The sequence below is a fragment of the Macaca mulatta genome, chromosome 19 (genome assembly GCF_049350105.2).
Source record: "Macaca mulatta isolate MMU2019108-1 chromosome 19, T2T-MMU8v2.0, whole genome shotgun sequence".
NCBI classification, from domain to species: domain Eukaryota; kingdom Metazoa; phylum Chordata; class Mammalia; order Primates; family Cercopithecidae; genus Macaca; species Macaca mulatta.
The window spans coordinates 64,498,041-64,513,447 of NC_133424.1; the positions used below are offsets into that span (position 1 = coordinate 64,498,041).

The 15,407-nt window shown below is 41.8% G+C and overlaps 1 protein-coding gene across 20 annotated transcripts in view; it reads left to right on the top strand.

Moving 5' to 3' along the window:
* Nucleotides 1-11,735, top strand: part of ZNF480 (zinc finger protein 480) — a 28,084-nt gene extending 16,349 nt beyond the window's left edge. For 17 of the 20 annotated variants that reach the window (XM_077981610.1, XM_077981602.1, XM_077981603.1 and 14 more), the window contains 2 exons: nucleotides 676-804; nucleotides 6,751-11,735. In XM_077981610.1, the coding sequence (XP_077837736.1) occupies nucleotides 676-804; nucleotides 6,751-8,030 (1,409 nt within the window). In that variant the 3' untranslated portion in view covers nucleotides 8,031-11,735. The other 3 variants (XM_077981617.1, XM_077981615.1, XM_077981618.1) reach the window with 3 other exon arrangements.
* The last annotated feature ends 3,672 nt before the right edge of the window (nucleotides 11,736-15,407 follow it).

Genomic DNA, 15,407 nt, shown 5'->3' on the forward strand with positions numbered 1-15,407 from the left:
TGGCCAGGCTGGTCTCAAACTTCTGGGCTCAAGCCATCCACCTGCCTCAGCCTCCCGAAGTGCTGGGATTACAGGCATGAGCACCCAGCTGCATAAAACCTTATGGCAAACTTCAGATACCCACTTCCCTGTTTTCTACTCCTGTGCTTTTTTTAATGTTTTGTTTTTTTGAGACGGAGTGTTTCACTCTTGGAGGCTGGAGTGCAATGGCGCGATCTCAGGTCACCGCAACCTCCGCCTCCTGGGTTCAAGCGATTCTCCTGCCTCAGCTGCCCGAGTAGCTGGGATTACAGGCATGCGCCACCACACTTGGCTATTTTTTTTGTTTTGTTTTTGTATTTTTAGTAGAGACGGAGTTTCTCCGTGTTGGTCAGGCTGGTCTCGAACTCCCAGCTTCAGGTGATCCGCCCGCTTCAGCCTCCCAAAGTGCTGCGATTACAGGTGTGAGCCACTGCACCTGGCCTCTACTCCTGTGCTTTATACTCAGTAGTTACTGGAAAGGGGCTCGATGTCTGCTTGTTATTACATTCCCTAAGCATTCAGAAGGAGGCAGTCTGTGGATTAATTTGTGAAACGTTATTCTTGATTCATTTGTGATATCCTTTCTCCTTCCTACACATAGGGCTTGGATTTTGGAGATACCACAGCACATTTTGATTCTTTTTTTACAAACAGGAATCTCTCTTCCTGACCTGAATATTAATTCCATGTTGGAGCAAAGGAGGGAGCCCTGGTCTGGTGAGAGTGAAGTGAAAATAGCAAAAAATTCAGATGGGAAGGAGCACATCAAAGGTGTGAACACAGGTAAGAGCTCAGATGGGCAGGGTGGAAGCCATGCTGTTGTTTGGGCTTTTTGTTTTGTTTTCTTTTATCTAATTTTGTTTTGTTTTTTTTTTTTTTTTTTTTTTTTTGAGACGGAGTCTCGCTCTGTCACCCAGGCTGGAGTGCAGTGGCCGGATCTCAGCTCACTGCAAGCTCCGCCTCCCGGGTTCACACCATTCTCCTGCCTCAGCCTCCCGAGTAGCTGGGACTACAGGCGCCTGCCACCTCGCCCGGCTAAGTTTTTGTATTTTTAGTAGAGACGGGGTTTCACTGTGTTACCCAGGATGGTCTCGATCTCCTGATCTCGTGATCCGCCCGTCTCGGCGTCCCAAAGTGCTGGGATTACAGGCTTGAGCCACCGCGCCCGGCCTGTTTTTTTGTTTTTATTTTTGTGTTTGTTTTTTTTTTTTGAGACGGAGTTTCACTCTGTTGTGAAACAGAACCTGAGAGATGGAGCAAGACTCGGTTTCAAATAAATAAATATATATATTTTTTGTTTATTTGACTGGAGACCCTTCCTTTCCTTCCTTCTTTCCTTCCTTCTTTCCTTCCTTCTTTCCTTCCTTCTTTCCTTCCTTCCCTCCCTCCCTCCCTCCCTCCCTCCCTCCCTCCCTCCTTCCTTCCTTCCTTCCTTCCTTCCTTCCTTCCTTCCTTCCAGAATTTTGCTCTGTTTCCCAAGCTGGAGTGCAGTGTCGCTATCTCAGCTCACTGCAACGTCCGCCTCCCAGCTTCAAGGGATTCTGCTGCCTCAGCCTTCCAGGTATCTGTGATTACAGGCACCTGCCACCAGGCCCAGCTAATTTTTGTTTGTATTTTTAGTAGAGACGGGGTTTCACCATGTCCAGACTGGTCTCGAACTCCTGACCTTAAGTGATCCGCCCGCCTCAGCCTCCCAAAGTGCTGGGATTACAGGCATGAGCTATTGTGCCCAGCTTATTTTTGTTTTTCAGATACAGGGGTCTTGCTATGTTGCCTATGTTGATTTTGAACACCTGGGCTCAAGCAATCCTCCTTTCTCAGCCTCCGTAAGTACTCTGATTATGGGCGTGAGCCACGATGCCTAGTCTTATTTTTTTTTTTTTGAATTTAGATTTAATTGATTACCAGTAATATTTAACTCATTCCTCCTACAATTTCACTCTCTCCCCTCTCCCTTTCTGTTCTGTTTGTATGAATTTCAGTATTTTAGATACTCAAATGGAATCATACAGTATATGTCTTTTTATGACTGGCGTATCTCACTTAGTGTAGTGTCTTTCAGGTTCATCTATTTTGTAGCACATCAAGAAATTTGTATACTCTTTCAGGACTGAATAATGTTTTTCTATTTGTCTGTACCACAGTTTAACTATTCATCCATTGGTGGACACCTGCATTGCGCCTACCTCTTTATTATTTTTAATAATGCTGCTATGAACATGGGTTTTTGTTGTTGTTGTTGTTGTTTTTTGAGACGGAGTCTCGCTGTCTCGCCCAGGCTGGAGTGCAGTGGTGTGATCTTGGCTCACTGCAACCTCTGCCCCCAGGGTTCAAGTGATTCTCCTGCCTCAGCCTCCCAAACAGCTGGGACTACAGGTGCCCACCACCATGCCCAGCTAATTTTTGTATTTTTTGTAGAGACAGGGTTTCACCATATTGGCCAGGCTAGTCTCAAACTCCTGACCTCATGATCCACCTACCTCAGCCTCCCAAAGTGCTGGGATTATAGGCATGAGCCATCGTGCCTGGCCTTGAACATGGATTTTTAAGTATCTCTTCAAGATGCTGTCTTTATTTTTATTTTATTTTTCATTTGTGTGTGTGTGCGTTTGTTTGTTTGTTTGAGATGGAGTTTCGCTCTTGTTGTCCAGGCTGGAGTGCAATGGCACAATCTCGGCTCACTGCAACCTCCACCTCCTAGGTTCAAGCAATTCTCTTGCCTCAGCCTCCTGAGCGGCTGGGATTATGGGTGTGCACCACCACACCCAGCTAATTTTTGTATTATTAGTAGAGATAGGGTTTCACCATGTTGGCTAGGCTGGTCTCAAACTCCCCACCTCAGGTGATCCAGCTGTCTCGGCCTCCGAAAGTAGTAACATTACAGGCACGAACCATTGTGCCTGACTTTTTAGTTTTTAATCTGTATACCCAGATGTGGAGTTGTTGCGTATACTAATTATTTGATTTTAGATTCTTTCAGAAAATGTCATACTTATTTACAAAGTGACCGCACCATTTCACATTTCCACTAACAGGAGCACAGAATTCTCCTATTTTGCCGTATTTTCGACAACACTTGTGATTTTCTGGTGTTTCATTTTTTTTTTCCTTTCTTGACAATAAATATTCTATATGGGTATGAGGTGATATTCTGTATGTGTGTGAGGAAAAATATCCTATGTTTTCTATTTGCATTTCTCTAATGATTTGTGATATTTTGCATTTTCTCATATGGTCATATATCACCTTTGGAAAAATGTGTATTTCTTTCTACATTTCTTAATTGGATTATTTGTTTTGCTTTATAAGAGTTATTTATATATTTTTATTTTATTATTTTATTTATTTATTTATTTAAGATGGAGTCTTTCTCTGTCACCGAGACTGGATGCAGTGGCGTGATCTCAGCTCACTGGTACCTGTGCCTCCCAGGTTCAAGCAATTCTCCCACCTCAGCCTCCCAAGTAGTTGGGATTACAGATGCACACCACCGTGCCCGGCTAAATTTTTGTATCTTTAATACAGTTGGGGTTTCACTATGTCGGCCAGGCTAGTCTTGAACTCCTGACGTCAGGTGATCCACCTGCAGCCGCCTCTCAAAGTGCTGGGATTATAGATATGAGCCACCACATCCGGCCTATATATATTTTAGATATTAAGTTTTTATTACAGATATATTATGCAAATATTTTCTCACATATGGTAGGTTTTCTTTACATTTTGGTAAATGTTTTCTTCCATCCACAATAGTTGTCAATTTTGTCATAGTGCATCGTGTGTATTTTTACCTTCTTTCCCATACTGTCAGTGTTATATCTGGGGAAACATTGAATCCAATCTCATGAAGCTTTTTACCTATGGTTTTTTCTAGGAGTTTTATCATTTTAGGTCATGAATAGACTTTAAGTTAATTTTTGCACAGGGTGTAAAGTAAGGGTTCAGCCTCATTCCTTTGCATATGGGCATCCTTTTTCTTCAGCACTATTTATGATGAAATGACTGTCCTTTCCTTATTACATGATCTTGGCATTTTGATTGAACATCATTCAACCAAGTATTTGAGGGTTTGTTTCTGACTTCTCTGTTCTTGCTTTTTTTTTTTTTTCATGAGGGTATGGATTATCACTCTGTTGCCCATGCTGGAGTGCAGCAGTGTGATCTCGGCTCACTGCGACCTCCGCCTCCTGGGTTCCAGTGATTCTCCTGCCTCAGCCTCCCAAGTAGCTGGGATTACAGGCGTGCGCCACCATGCTTGGCTACTTTTTGTATTTTCAGTAGGGATGGGGTTTCACCATGTTAGGCAGTCTGGTCTCAAACTGCTGACCTCAAGCAATCTGCCTGCCTCGGCCTCCCAGACTGCTAGGATTTCAGGTGTGAGCCACCGCGCCTGGGTCATTTTTTACTTTTAATAGAGAATTTTATCCTCTCATTTGGTTTACCGGTACTGTCTGGAATCCTTTTATTTCATTTTGAAGGTCTTTCTGTAGCATTTCTTGTTGGACAGGTCTAGGGTACTAATGAACTTCCTTAACTCTTCTTTATCGAGGAAAGTCTAAATTTCTTCTTTATTTTTGCAGCTTACTTTTGCTCCACATAGTATTCTTGGTTGATTTTAAGCACTTTCAGTATGTTATCTCACTGTCTTCTGGCATGCAAAGTTTCTGCTGAAAAAAAGTACATAGTCGGCCGGGCGCGGTGGCTCAAGCCTGTAATCCCAGCACTTTGGGAGGCCGAGACGGGTGGATCACGAGGTCAGGAGATCGAGACCATCCTGGCTAACACGGTGAAACCCCGTCTCTACTAAAAAAAAATACAAAAAACTAGCCGGGCGAGGTGGCGGGCGCCTGTAGTCCCAGCTACTCGGGAGACTGAGGCAGGAGAATGGCGTAAACCTGGGAGGTGGAGCTTGCAGTGAGCTGAGATCCGGCCACTGCACTCCAGCCTGGGCGACAGAGCAGACTCCGTCTCAAAAAAAAAAAAAAAAAAAAGTACATAGTCTTACACATTTTCCTCTAAATGGCAAATATCTTTTTTGTTGCTGCTGTCAAAATTCTTCCTCTGTCTTTGATGTTTGATAATTTGTTTATAATTTATTTCTGCGTGAACGTCCTTGGGTTAATTTTAATTTGAATGGTCAAGGTTTTTGAATTGTATATTCAGGTCTTTCTTCAGAATTGGGATTTGGACAATTATTTGGACATTATTTCTTCAATTGCAATTTCTGATCCTCTGTCTTCCCCTTATGAACCTCTAATAATTTGTATATTGTTGTGCTTGAGAGCATCCAAAAAACCTGTTAGCATTTATTTGCTTTTCTTCATTGTTTTTTGTTTTTGGTATTTGGAGCTGATTATATATGTGTGTGTGTGTATATATATGTGTGTGTGTGTATATATATATGTGTGTGTGTATATATTTATATATATATTTTTTTTTTTGCGGGGGGGGACAGACTATCACTCTTGCAATGGCACGATCTTGCCTAACTGCAACCTCTGCCTCCTGGGTTCAAGCGATTCTCCTGCTACAGCCTCTTGAGTAGCTGGGATTACAGGCACGTGCCCCCACACCTGTCTACTTTTTGTATTTTTAGTAGAAACGGGGTTTCACCATGTTGATCAGCCTGGTCTCGAACTCCTGACCTCGTGATCTGCCTGCCTTGGCCTCCCAAAGTGCTGGGATTACAAGCATGAGCCACTGTGCCTGGTGGAGCTGATACTTTTGAATAACCGATCTTTAAGTTTGCTCATTCTTTTCTGTGCTCTATCCATCTGTTGTTGAGCACCTAATGAATTTTTACTTTATTGTATTTCAGCTCCAGAATGTTTTTTATGTTTCCTCCTTTAATATCCTCCTCCTCATGTATTATTTTTCTGATTTCATTTAGTTGTTTATCTCTCTCTGATAACTTTTAGCTTATTAAGAATCTTAAGGCAGTTGCTTTAAATATTTGTCAAGGGCCAGGTGCAGTGTCTTGTGCCTGTAATCCCATCATTTTGGGAGGCCAAGGCAGGAGGATCACTTGAGCCAAGAAGTCTAGGCAATGTCATGAGACCTTGTCTCTAAAGAACACAAAAAAAACTTGCTGAGGCTGAGTGCGGTGGCTCATGCCGGTAATCCTAGCACTTTGGGAGGCTGAAGCGGCTAAATAAATATTTGTCTAGTAATTTAGAGAGCTGCCTGTCTTTTTCTAGGTTTGGCTTTATTTATTTTTTAGCGATAATTCTCTTTCCTTTTGTGTAATTTTTGGATTAGGTTTGGTAAAATAACTGCTTCTCTCAGTTGTTTTGTATAAGACTTGGTCAGAGGGAGATCTTTTCTAATTAGCCTGTTGTAAAGGGTGTGGGAACACTCACTCCTTTTCCGGGGATGTGCCTTTCCTAGTTTTGTGCATGTACTGTTATTGTGTATACCACTTCTCTTAAGTGTCTTATTTTCCCTAAGAGACTTGTCCCTTCTTTTTCTCAGAAGGTTTCAATTCCTGTTCTATCTCTCTGCTCATAATCCCTCTCAAACTCACCCATAATCCTCTGGCTCCTACAGATTTCCCAGCACTCCAGTGCGTCACCTTACCCTTTTCTGTTTTCAGCACTGCCAACATGATGTACAGAGTGTGCTGATATTTCTTCCAATGTCTGAGTCAGATGAGGCAGATTCTAGTTTTTTCATCAGATTCTAAACATGCCAGAATTATGGGGTCTGAATTTTACTCTTTTCTTGCTTTCCTAGGGAGCAGCTACCCCTTGGGAAGCAATGCCAAAGACAAACCAATTAAAAAACAACTTGGAGTATCCTTTCATTTACATCTGTCTGAACTGGAGCTATTTCCAGATGAAAGGGTAATAAATGGATGTAATCAAGTTGAAAACTTTATCAACCACAGTTCCTCTGTTTCCTCTCTTCAAGAAATTTCTTCCAGTGTCAAAACCCCCATTTTTAATAGGAATGATTTTGATGATTCTTCATTTCTCCCACAAGAACAGAAAGAACACATTGGGGAAAAACCTTATGAATGTAATGAGCATAGCAAAGTCTTTAGAGTGTCTTCCAGCCTTACCAAACATCAAGTAATCCATACTGCAGAGAAACCTTACAAATGTAATGAATGTGGCAAGGTCTTTAGTCGCAATTCACACCTTGCAGAACATTGGAGAATTCATACTGGAGAGAAGCCTTACAAATGTAATGACTGTGGCAAGGTTTTTAGTTACAACTCAAACTTTGCACGACATCAAAGAATTCATACCAGAGAGAAGCCGTTTGAATGTAATGAATGTGGTAAAGTCTTCAGCAATAATTCTTACCTTGCACGACATCAAAGAATTCATGCTGAAGAGAAACCTTACAAATGTAATGAATGTGGTAAGGGCTTCAGTCACAAATCATCTCTAGCAAATCATTGGAGAATATATACTGGAGAGAAGCCTTACAAATGTGATGAATGTGGCAAGGCCTTCTATAGAATTGCGCTCCTTGTACGACATCAGAAAATTCATACTGGAGAGAAACCTTACAAATGTAATGAATGTGGTAAGGTCTTTATTCAAAATTCACACCTAGCACAACATTGGAGAATTCATACAGGAGAGAAACCTTACAAATGTAATGAATGTGGAAAAGTATTTAATCAACTTTCAAATCTTGCACGACATCGAAGAATTCATACTGGAGAGAAGCCTTACAAATGTAATGAATGTGGTAAAGCATTTAGTGAGTATTCAGGCCTTTCAGCCCATCTTGTAATCCACACTGGAGAGAAACCTTACAAATGTAATGAATGTGGCAAGGCATTCAGACACAAGTTATCCCTAACCAATCATCAGAGAATCCATACTGGAGAAAGACCTTACAAATGTAATGAATGTGGCAAGGTCTTCAATCGAATTGCACACCTTGCACGACATCGGAAAATTCATACTGGAGAGAAACCTTACAAATGTAGTGAGTGTGGCAAGGCCTTTAGTCGCATTTCATACCTAGCACAACATTGGACTATTCATATGGGATAGAAACTACAAATGTGGCCGGGCGCGGTGGCTCAAGCCTGTAATCCCAGCACTTTGGGAGGCCGAGGCGGGTGGATCACGAGGTCAGGAGATCGAGACTATCCTGGCTAACATGGTGAAACCCCGTCTCTACTAAAAATGCAAAAAACTAGCCTGGCGTGGTGGCGGGCGCCTGTAGTCTCAGCTACTTGGGAGGCTGAGGCGGGAGAATGGCGTGAACCCGGGAGGCAGAGCTTGCAGTGAGCCGAGATCACGCCACTGCACTCCAGCCTGGGCGACACAGCGAGACTCCGTCTCAAAAAAAAAAAAAAAAAAAAAAAGAAACTACAAATGTAACAAATATGTCAAAGAATTTAGTGTGGGCCGGGCGCAGTGGCTCAAGCCTGTAATCCCAGCACTTTGGGAGGCCGAGACGAGTGGATTACAAGGTCAGGAGATTGAGACCATCCTGGCTAACACGGTGAAACCCCATCTCTACTAATTAATACAAAAAAAAAAACTAGCCGGGCGAGGTGGCGGGTGCCTGTAGTCCCAGCTACTTGGGAGGCTGAGGCAGGAGAATGGTGTAAACCCAGGGTGCGGAGCTTGCAGTGAGCTGAGATCTGGCCACTGCACTCCAGCCTGGGCGACAGAGCGGGACTCCATCTCAAAAAAAAAAAAAAAAAAAAAAAATTTAGTGTGCACTCAAGCGTTACTACTCATATTTTATTCCATACCACAAAGACATTTTGCAAATGCAAAGAATATGACAAGGTATTCAAACACAAGTTTCTCTAATAATTCATTAGATAATTTATACTGCAGAGACTTCCCCATTGTAATGAATGTGTGGAAAAGTCTTCAACAAAATTTCACACCTTGCAAAAGGAGATCTAAAAAAACACAATCAGAAATGACAAAGGGGACATTACCACCAACCCCACAAAAATACAAAAAACCCTCAAAGATTACTATAAACACCTGTATGCACACAAACTAGAAAACCTAGAAGAAATTAATAAATTCCTGGAAAGATATAACCCCCAAAGATTGAACCGAGAAGAAATTGCAACCCTGAACAGACAAATAATGAGTTCCAAAATTGAATCAGTAATTAAAAACCTGTCAAACAAAAAAGCTCTGGACCAGACAGATTTATAGCTGAATCCTACGGGACGTATAAAGAAAAGCTGTTACCAGTCTTACTGAAACTGTTCAAAAATGTGGATGCAGAGGGTCTCCTCCCTATCTGATTCTATGAGGCCAGCATCATTCTAATACCAAAACCTGACAGACACAATGAAAAAAGAAAACTTCAGGCTGGTATTCCTGATTAATATAGGTGAAAAAATCCTCAACAAAATACTAGTAAACCAGATCCATCAGCACATCAAAAAGCTAATCCAACATAATCAAGCATGCTTTAGTGTTGGGCTGCAAGGTTGATTCAGTATACACAAATCAATAAATGTGATTTATCACATACACAGAACTAAAAACAAAAACCACATGACCATGATCATCTCTTTAGATGCAGAAAGGGTTTTAATAAAATTCAACATCCCTTCATGTTAAAAACCCTCCACAAATTACACATTGAGGGAACATACTTCAATAAGAACCATCTATGATGGACCCACAGCCAAAACAGTACTGAATGAGTGAAAGCTGGAAGCATTGTCCTTGAGAACTGGAACACGACAGGGATGACTACTCTCACCACTCTGATTCTACATAGTACTGGAAGTCCTAAGCTTAGTGGTCAGGCAAGATAAAGAAATAAAAGGCATATAAAAATACGAAGAGAGGAAGTCAGTTTCTCTTGCAGGAGACATAATTCTATATTTAGAAAACCTGTAGTCTCTGCCCAAAGGCTCCTAAGATCTGATAAACAACTTCAAAAAAGTTTCAGGATACAAAAGCTATGTACAAAAATTAGTTGCATTTCTATACACCAGTAATGTCCAACTATGAGCCAAATCAATAATGGATTCCCATTCACAGTAGCTGTAGCTTTTTGTAAAAAGTATAAATACCTAGGAATACAGCCAACCAGGTACGTGAAAGATTTCTGCAATGAGAATTACAAAGCAGTGCTCAAAGAAATCAGAAACAATACAAACTGAAAAATAGCCCATGCTCATGGATAGGAAGAATCAATATTGTTAAAATACTGCCCAAAGCAATTTACAGTGTCAATACTATTTCTGTCAAACTACCAATGGCATTTTTCACAGAATTAGAAGAAAACATTCTAAAATTTATTTGGAACCACAAAAGCCCAACCTAAATAGTAAAAGCAATCCTAAGCAAAAAGAGCAAAGTTTGAGGTATCACACTACCCAACTTCAAACCATACTACAAGGCTACAGTAACTAAAACAGCATGGTACTGGTACAAAAAGAAACATAGATCAATGGAACAGGTAAGAGAACCCAGAAATAGAGGCATATATCATGTGATCCTCAACAAAGCTGACAAGCAATGAAATAACTTCATTCAATAAGTGGTGCTGGCATAACTGGCTAGCCATATGCAGAACATTGAAACTGGACCCCTGTCCTTCACGATATACAAAAATCAACTCAAGATGGAGTAAAGACTTAAATATAAAACCTAAAACTATTAAATCCCTAGAAGAAAACCCAGGAAATGCCATTTTGGACTTAAGCACTGGAAAAGACTTAATGATGAAGACCCCAAAGCAATTGTAACAAAAACAAAAATTGACAAGTGGGACCTAATTAAACTAAATAACTTCTGCACAGTGAAAGAAGCTATTAACAGAGTAAACAGACTACAGAATGGGAGAAAATGTTTACAAATTGCATCTGACAAATATCTAATCCAGAATCTCTTATAAAGAACTCAAATCAACAATGAAAAAACAACCCCATTAAAAGCTGGGCAAAGCACATGAATAGATGTTTCTCAAAAGAAGACATACATGTGGCAATAAGCATATAAAAAATGATTAATATTGCTAATCATTAAGGAAATGCACTCAAAGCCACAATGAGATACCATCTCAGACCTGTCTGAATGGGTATTATCAGAATGGGCATTATTAAAAAATCAAAACAGATGCTAATGAGGCTGCAGAGAAAAGGAAATGCTTATACACTGCTGGTGGGAATGTAAATTAATTCAGCCATTGTGGAAAGCAGTGCAGCGATTTCTCAAAGACCTAAAAGCACATAGCATTCAACCCAGCATCCTGTTACTGGGTGTATACCTAAAGGAATATAATCATTCTGCCATAAAGACAAACACGTGTATGTTCATGCAGCACTATTCACAATAGCAAAGACGTGGAATCAACGTAAATGCCCATCAACAGTAGACCAGATAAAGAAAATGTGGTACATATACACTATGGAATACTATGCAGCCATAAAAAGGAACAAGATTGTGTCCTTTATAGCAGTATGGATGGAGCTGAGGCTCTTATCCTAAGTGAATTAATGCAGGAACAGAAAACAAAATACCCCATGTTCTCACTTATAAGTGGGAGCTAAACATTGATTACACATGGACTCAAGGGAACAGTAGACACTGGGGCTCTTGGGTGGAGGTTGGGAAGAGCATGAAGATTGAATACCTGTTGAGTATTATAATTATACTGATTACCTAGTGACAAAATTAACTGTACACCAAACTCCTGCAACATGCAGTTGACTGATGTACACATACTCCTTGAACCTAAAATAAAACATGAAAAATAATAAATTTCACACCTTGTAAAACATCAAGGAATTTATATTGCACAGAAACCTTACAAATGTATGTAGCAAAACATTGTGTGCCTTCAAGTCTTAATATTCATCAGATAATCTGTAATGCAGAGAAACCTACCTTACAGTTGTAATGGATGTGGGGCTGGGCACAGTGGCTCACACCTGTAATCCCAGCACATTGGGAGACCAAGGTAGATGGATCACCTGAGGTCAGGAGCTCAAGACCAGCCTGGCCAGCATGGCGAAAACCCGTCTGTACTAAAAATACAAAAATTAGCTGGTCGTGGTGGCCTGCACCTGTAATCCCAGCTACTCAGGAGCTGAGGCAGGAGAATCGCTTGAACCTGGGAGGCAGAGGCTGTAGTGAGTAGAGATCAAGCCACTGTGTGCCAGTCTGGGCGACAAAGTGAGACTGTCTCAAAAAAAAAAAAAAAAAACTGTGGCAAGGTCTTTACTCAGATTTCAAACCTTGCAAATCATCACAGACTCCATGCTGGAGAGCAACCTTACAAATGCAACATGCGTGTTAAGGTCTTTAATCACAATTCACACCTTCCACAGCATCAGATGATTCATTCACGAGAGTCCTTACAGAGTATGGCAAACTCTTTATTATGAGTTCTGATATTAATCAGTATCAGAGTATTGTACTAGAGGGAAATCATATAAATGTATGTGACACAGGCTTTATCCAGCCCTACCAAGTCACTGGACGTCAACACATATATCTTTGAGGAAACCATAGGCCGGTCACGGTGGCTCACGCCTGTAATCCCAACACTTTGGGAGGCCAAGGTGGGCGGATCACTTGAGGTCAGAATCACTTGAGGTCAAGACCAACCTGGCCAACATGGTGAAACCCCATCTCTACTAAAAACACAAAAATTAGCTGGGCATGGTGGAATGAGCCTGTAATCCTAGCTACTGGGGTGGCTGAGGCAGGAGAATAACTTGAACCCGGGAGGTGGAAGTTGCAGTGAGCCAAGATTGGGGCCATTGCATTCCAGCCTGGGAAACAGAGTGGGACTCTGTCTCAAAAAAGAAAAGCAAACCATAAAGATAGATTGTGGATTGTGAGGCCGGGCGCGGTGGCTCAAGCCTGTAATCCCAGCACTTTGGGAGGCCGAGACGGGTGGATCACGAGGTCAGGAGATCGAGACCATCCTGGTGAACACAGTGAAACCCCGTCTCTACTAAAACTACAAAAAACTAGCCGGGCGAGGTGGCGGGCGCCTGTAGTCCCAGCTACTCGGGAGGCTGAGGCAGGAGAATGGCGTGAACCCGGGAGGCGGAGCTTGCAGTGAGCTGAGATCAGGCCACTGCACTCCAGCCTGGGCGACAGAGTGAGACTCCGTCTCAAAAAAAAAAAAAAAAAAAAAAAAGATTGTGGATTGTGGATGCAAAGGGTATTCATCAAGGACCATTATTATTGAACATGAGAGCTTTGAGCATTTATGGAAGAAATAACTCAGTCTCTAGTACTTCTGTATTAATATATGGCATAGCATGTTGCAGAAAAATTACAAGCTGAAAGATACCAAGCCTCATGATGCAAGGACATGTGGAAATTGCGATTTTTATTCAGGTTATTAAAATATTTAATCCCTTGGGTGTTTTGGAAAGGCTACTTTACTCTTTATGACTTTCAGCCTAAACTTGAACTCTCATTATGTGCTTTTCCTACAGGCCTTTCACTGTGGTCTCTGGGAAAGAATCACTAGGATGACAGGGCTGACTTTGTTAGCTGAGGAGCATTTCTATCCAGTTTCCTGGAAGGACATTGCCTTTTCAGGTTAAATATTGTTTGATTTAGACAGCATGGAGGTGAGCAGAGAATAACAAAACTGTATCAGTCATCATACTTACTGTGTGCAGCAAACCCTGTTCCTGACAGGCACAGTGCTATAAACCTGTACAGCAGGTTACACTACTGAATACTGTAGGCAATTGTAATAAAATGGCATTTCTGTGTCTATACACAGAAAAGTTACCATAAGAATACCATATCAGGCCGAGCACGGTGGCTCATGCCTATAATCCCATCATTTTTGGAGGCTGAGGTAGGCACATCACCTGAGGTCGGGAGTTCAAGACCAGCGTGATCAAGATGGAGAAACCCCGTCTCTGCTAAAAGTACAAAATTAGCCAGGCGTGGTGGTGCATACCTGTAATCCCAGCTACTTGGGAGCCTGAGGCAGGAGAATTGCTTGAACCCAGGAGATGAGGTTGCGGTGAGCCAAGATCACCACACATTAAATGCCATATAAAAGATAGAAACAAAGTGCACCTGTTTAGGGCACTTACCATGAGTGGAGCTTCCAGAACTGGAAGTTACTCTGGGTGAGACAGTGAGGAGTGGTGAGTGAATGTAGAGGCCTAGGACATACTCCACACTACTGTAGGCTTTAAAAACACTACACAGCTGGGCGCGGTGGCTCACGCCTGTAATCCCAACACTGGGAGGCCGAGGCGGACAGATCACAAGGTCAGGAGTTTGAGACAAGCCTGACAAACATGGTGAAATCTCGTCAATACTAAGATTACAAAAAAATTAGCCTGGCGTGGTGGCACACGCCTGTTCTCTCAGATCCTCAGGAGGCTGAGGTGGGAGAATCGCTTGAATCCGGAAGGTGGAGGTTGCAGTGAGCCGAGATCACGACATTGCACTCCAGCCTGGGCAACAGAGCAAGACTCTGCCTCAAAAAAACAAAACAAAACAAAAAAAAAAACTGTACACTTAGGCTACATTAAATTTATTTTTTAAAAATAAAGTGTGCTGTGATGTTACCATGGCTACAGCATCACTAGGAATTAGGAATTTTTCAGCTCTATTGTAATCTTATGGTACCACCATTGTATATGTGGTCAGTAGTTGACCAAGACATCATTCTGTGGTGCATGACTACTTATTTTTACTGATGTCTTTTGCCATTTTAAAGTGATGGAGATCTTTATACCATAATATGGTAGGATAAGTAATGGGTTTCTGAAACATGTTAAGAGACAAACTACTGTAAGACTGAGGTTAAATTATTACTGATTACATATCATATAATGGATTAATAATGCAGGCACATTTAATTTAGGAATAATGTAATTACTGAAATTGACTGGGCTGGGGGCAGTGGCTCACACCTGTAATCCCAGTACTTTGGGAGGCCGAGGCGGGCAGATCACGAGGTCAGGAATTCAAAACCAGTCTGACTAACATAGCAAAACCCTATCTCTACTAAAAATACAAAAAAAAATTAGCCAGCCATGTTGGCAGGTGTCTGTAATCCCAGCTACTCAGGAGGCTGAGGCAGGAGAATCGCTTGAACCCAGCAGACAGAGGTTGCAGTGAGTCGAGATCATGCCACTGCACTCCAGCCTCAGCGACAGAGTGAGACTCCATCTTAAAAAAAAAAAAAAAAAAAAAAAATTGAAGACAAGACAAACACTAAAAGTGGCATCTAGATTTTTTGAGACGGGGTCTTGCTCCGTGGCCCAAACTGGAGTACAGTGGCATAAACACAATTCACTGTTGCTTCAACCTCCCAGACTCCCAAGTAGCAGGGACCACAGCCTTGCACCACCATACCTGGCTAATATTTATTTAGTAGAGACAGAGTGTTACTATGTTGCCAGGCTGGTTTAGAACTCCTGGGCTCAAGGGAGCCTCTGA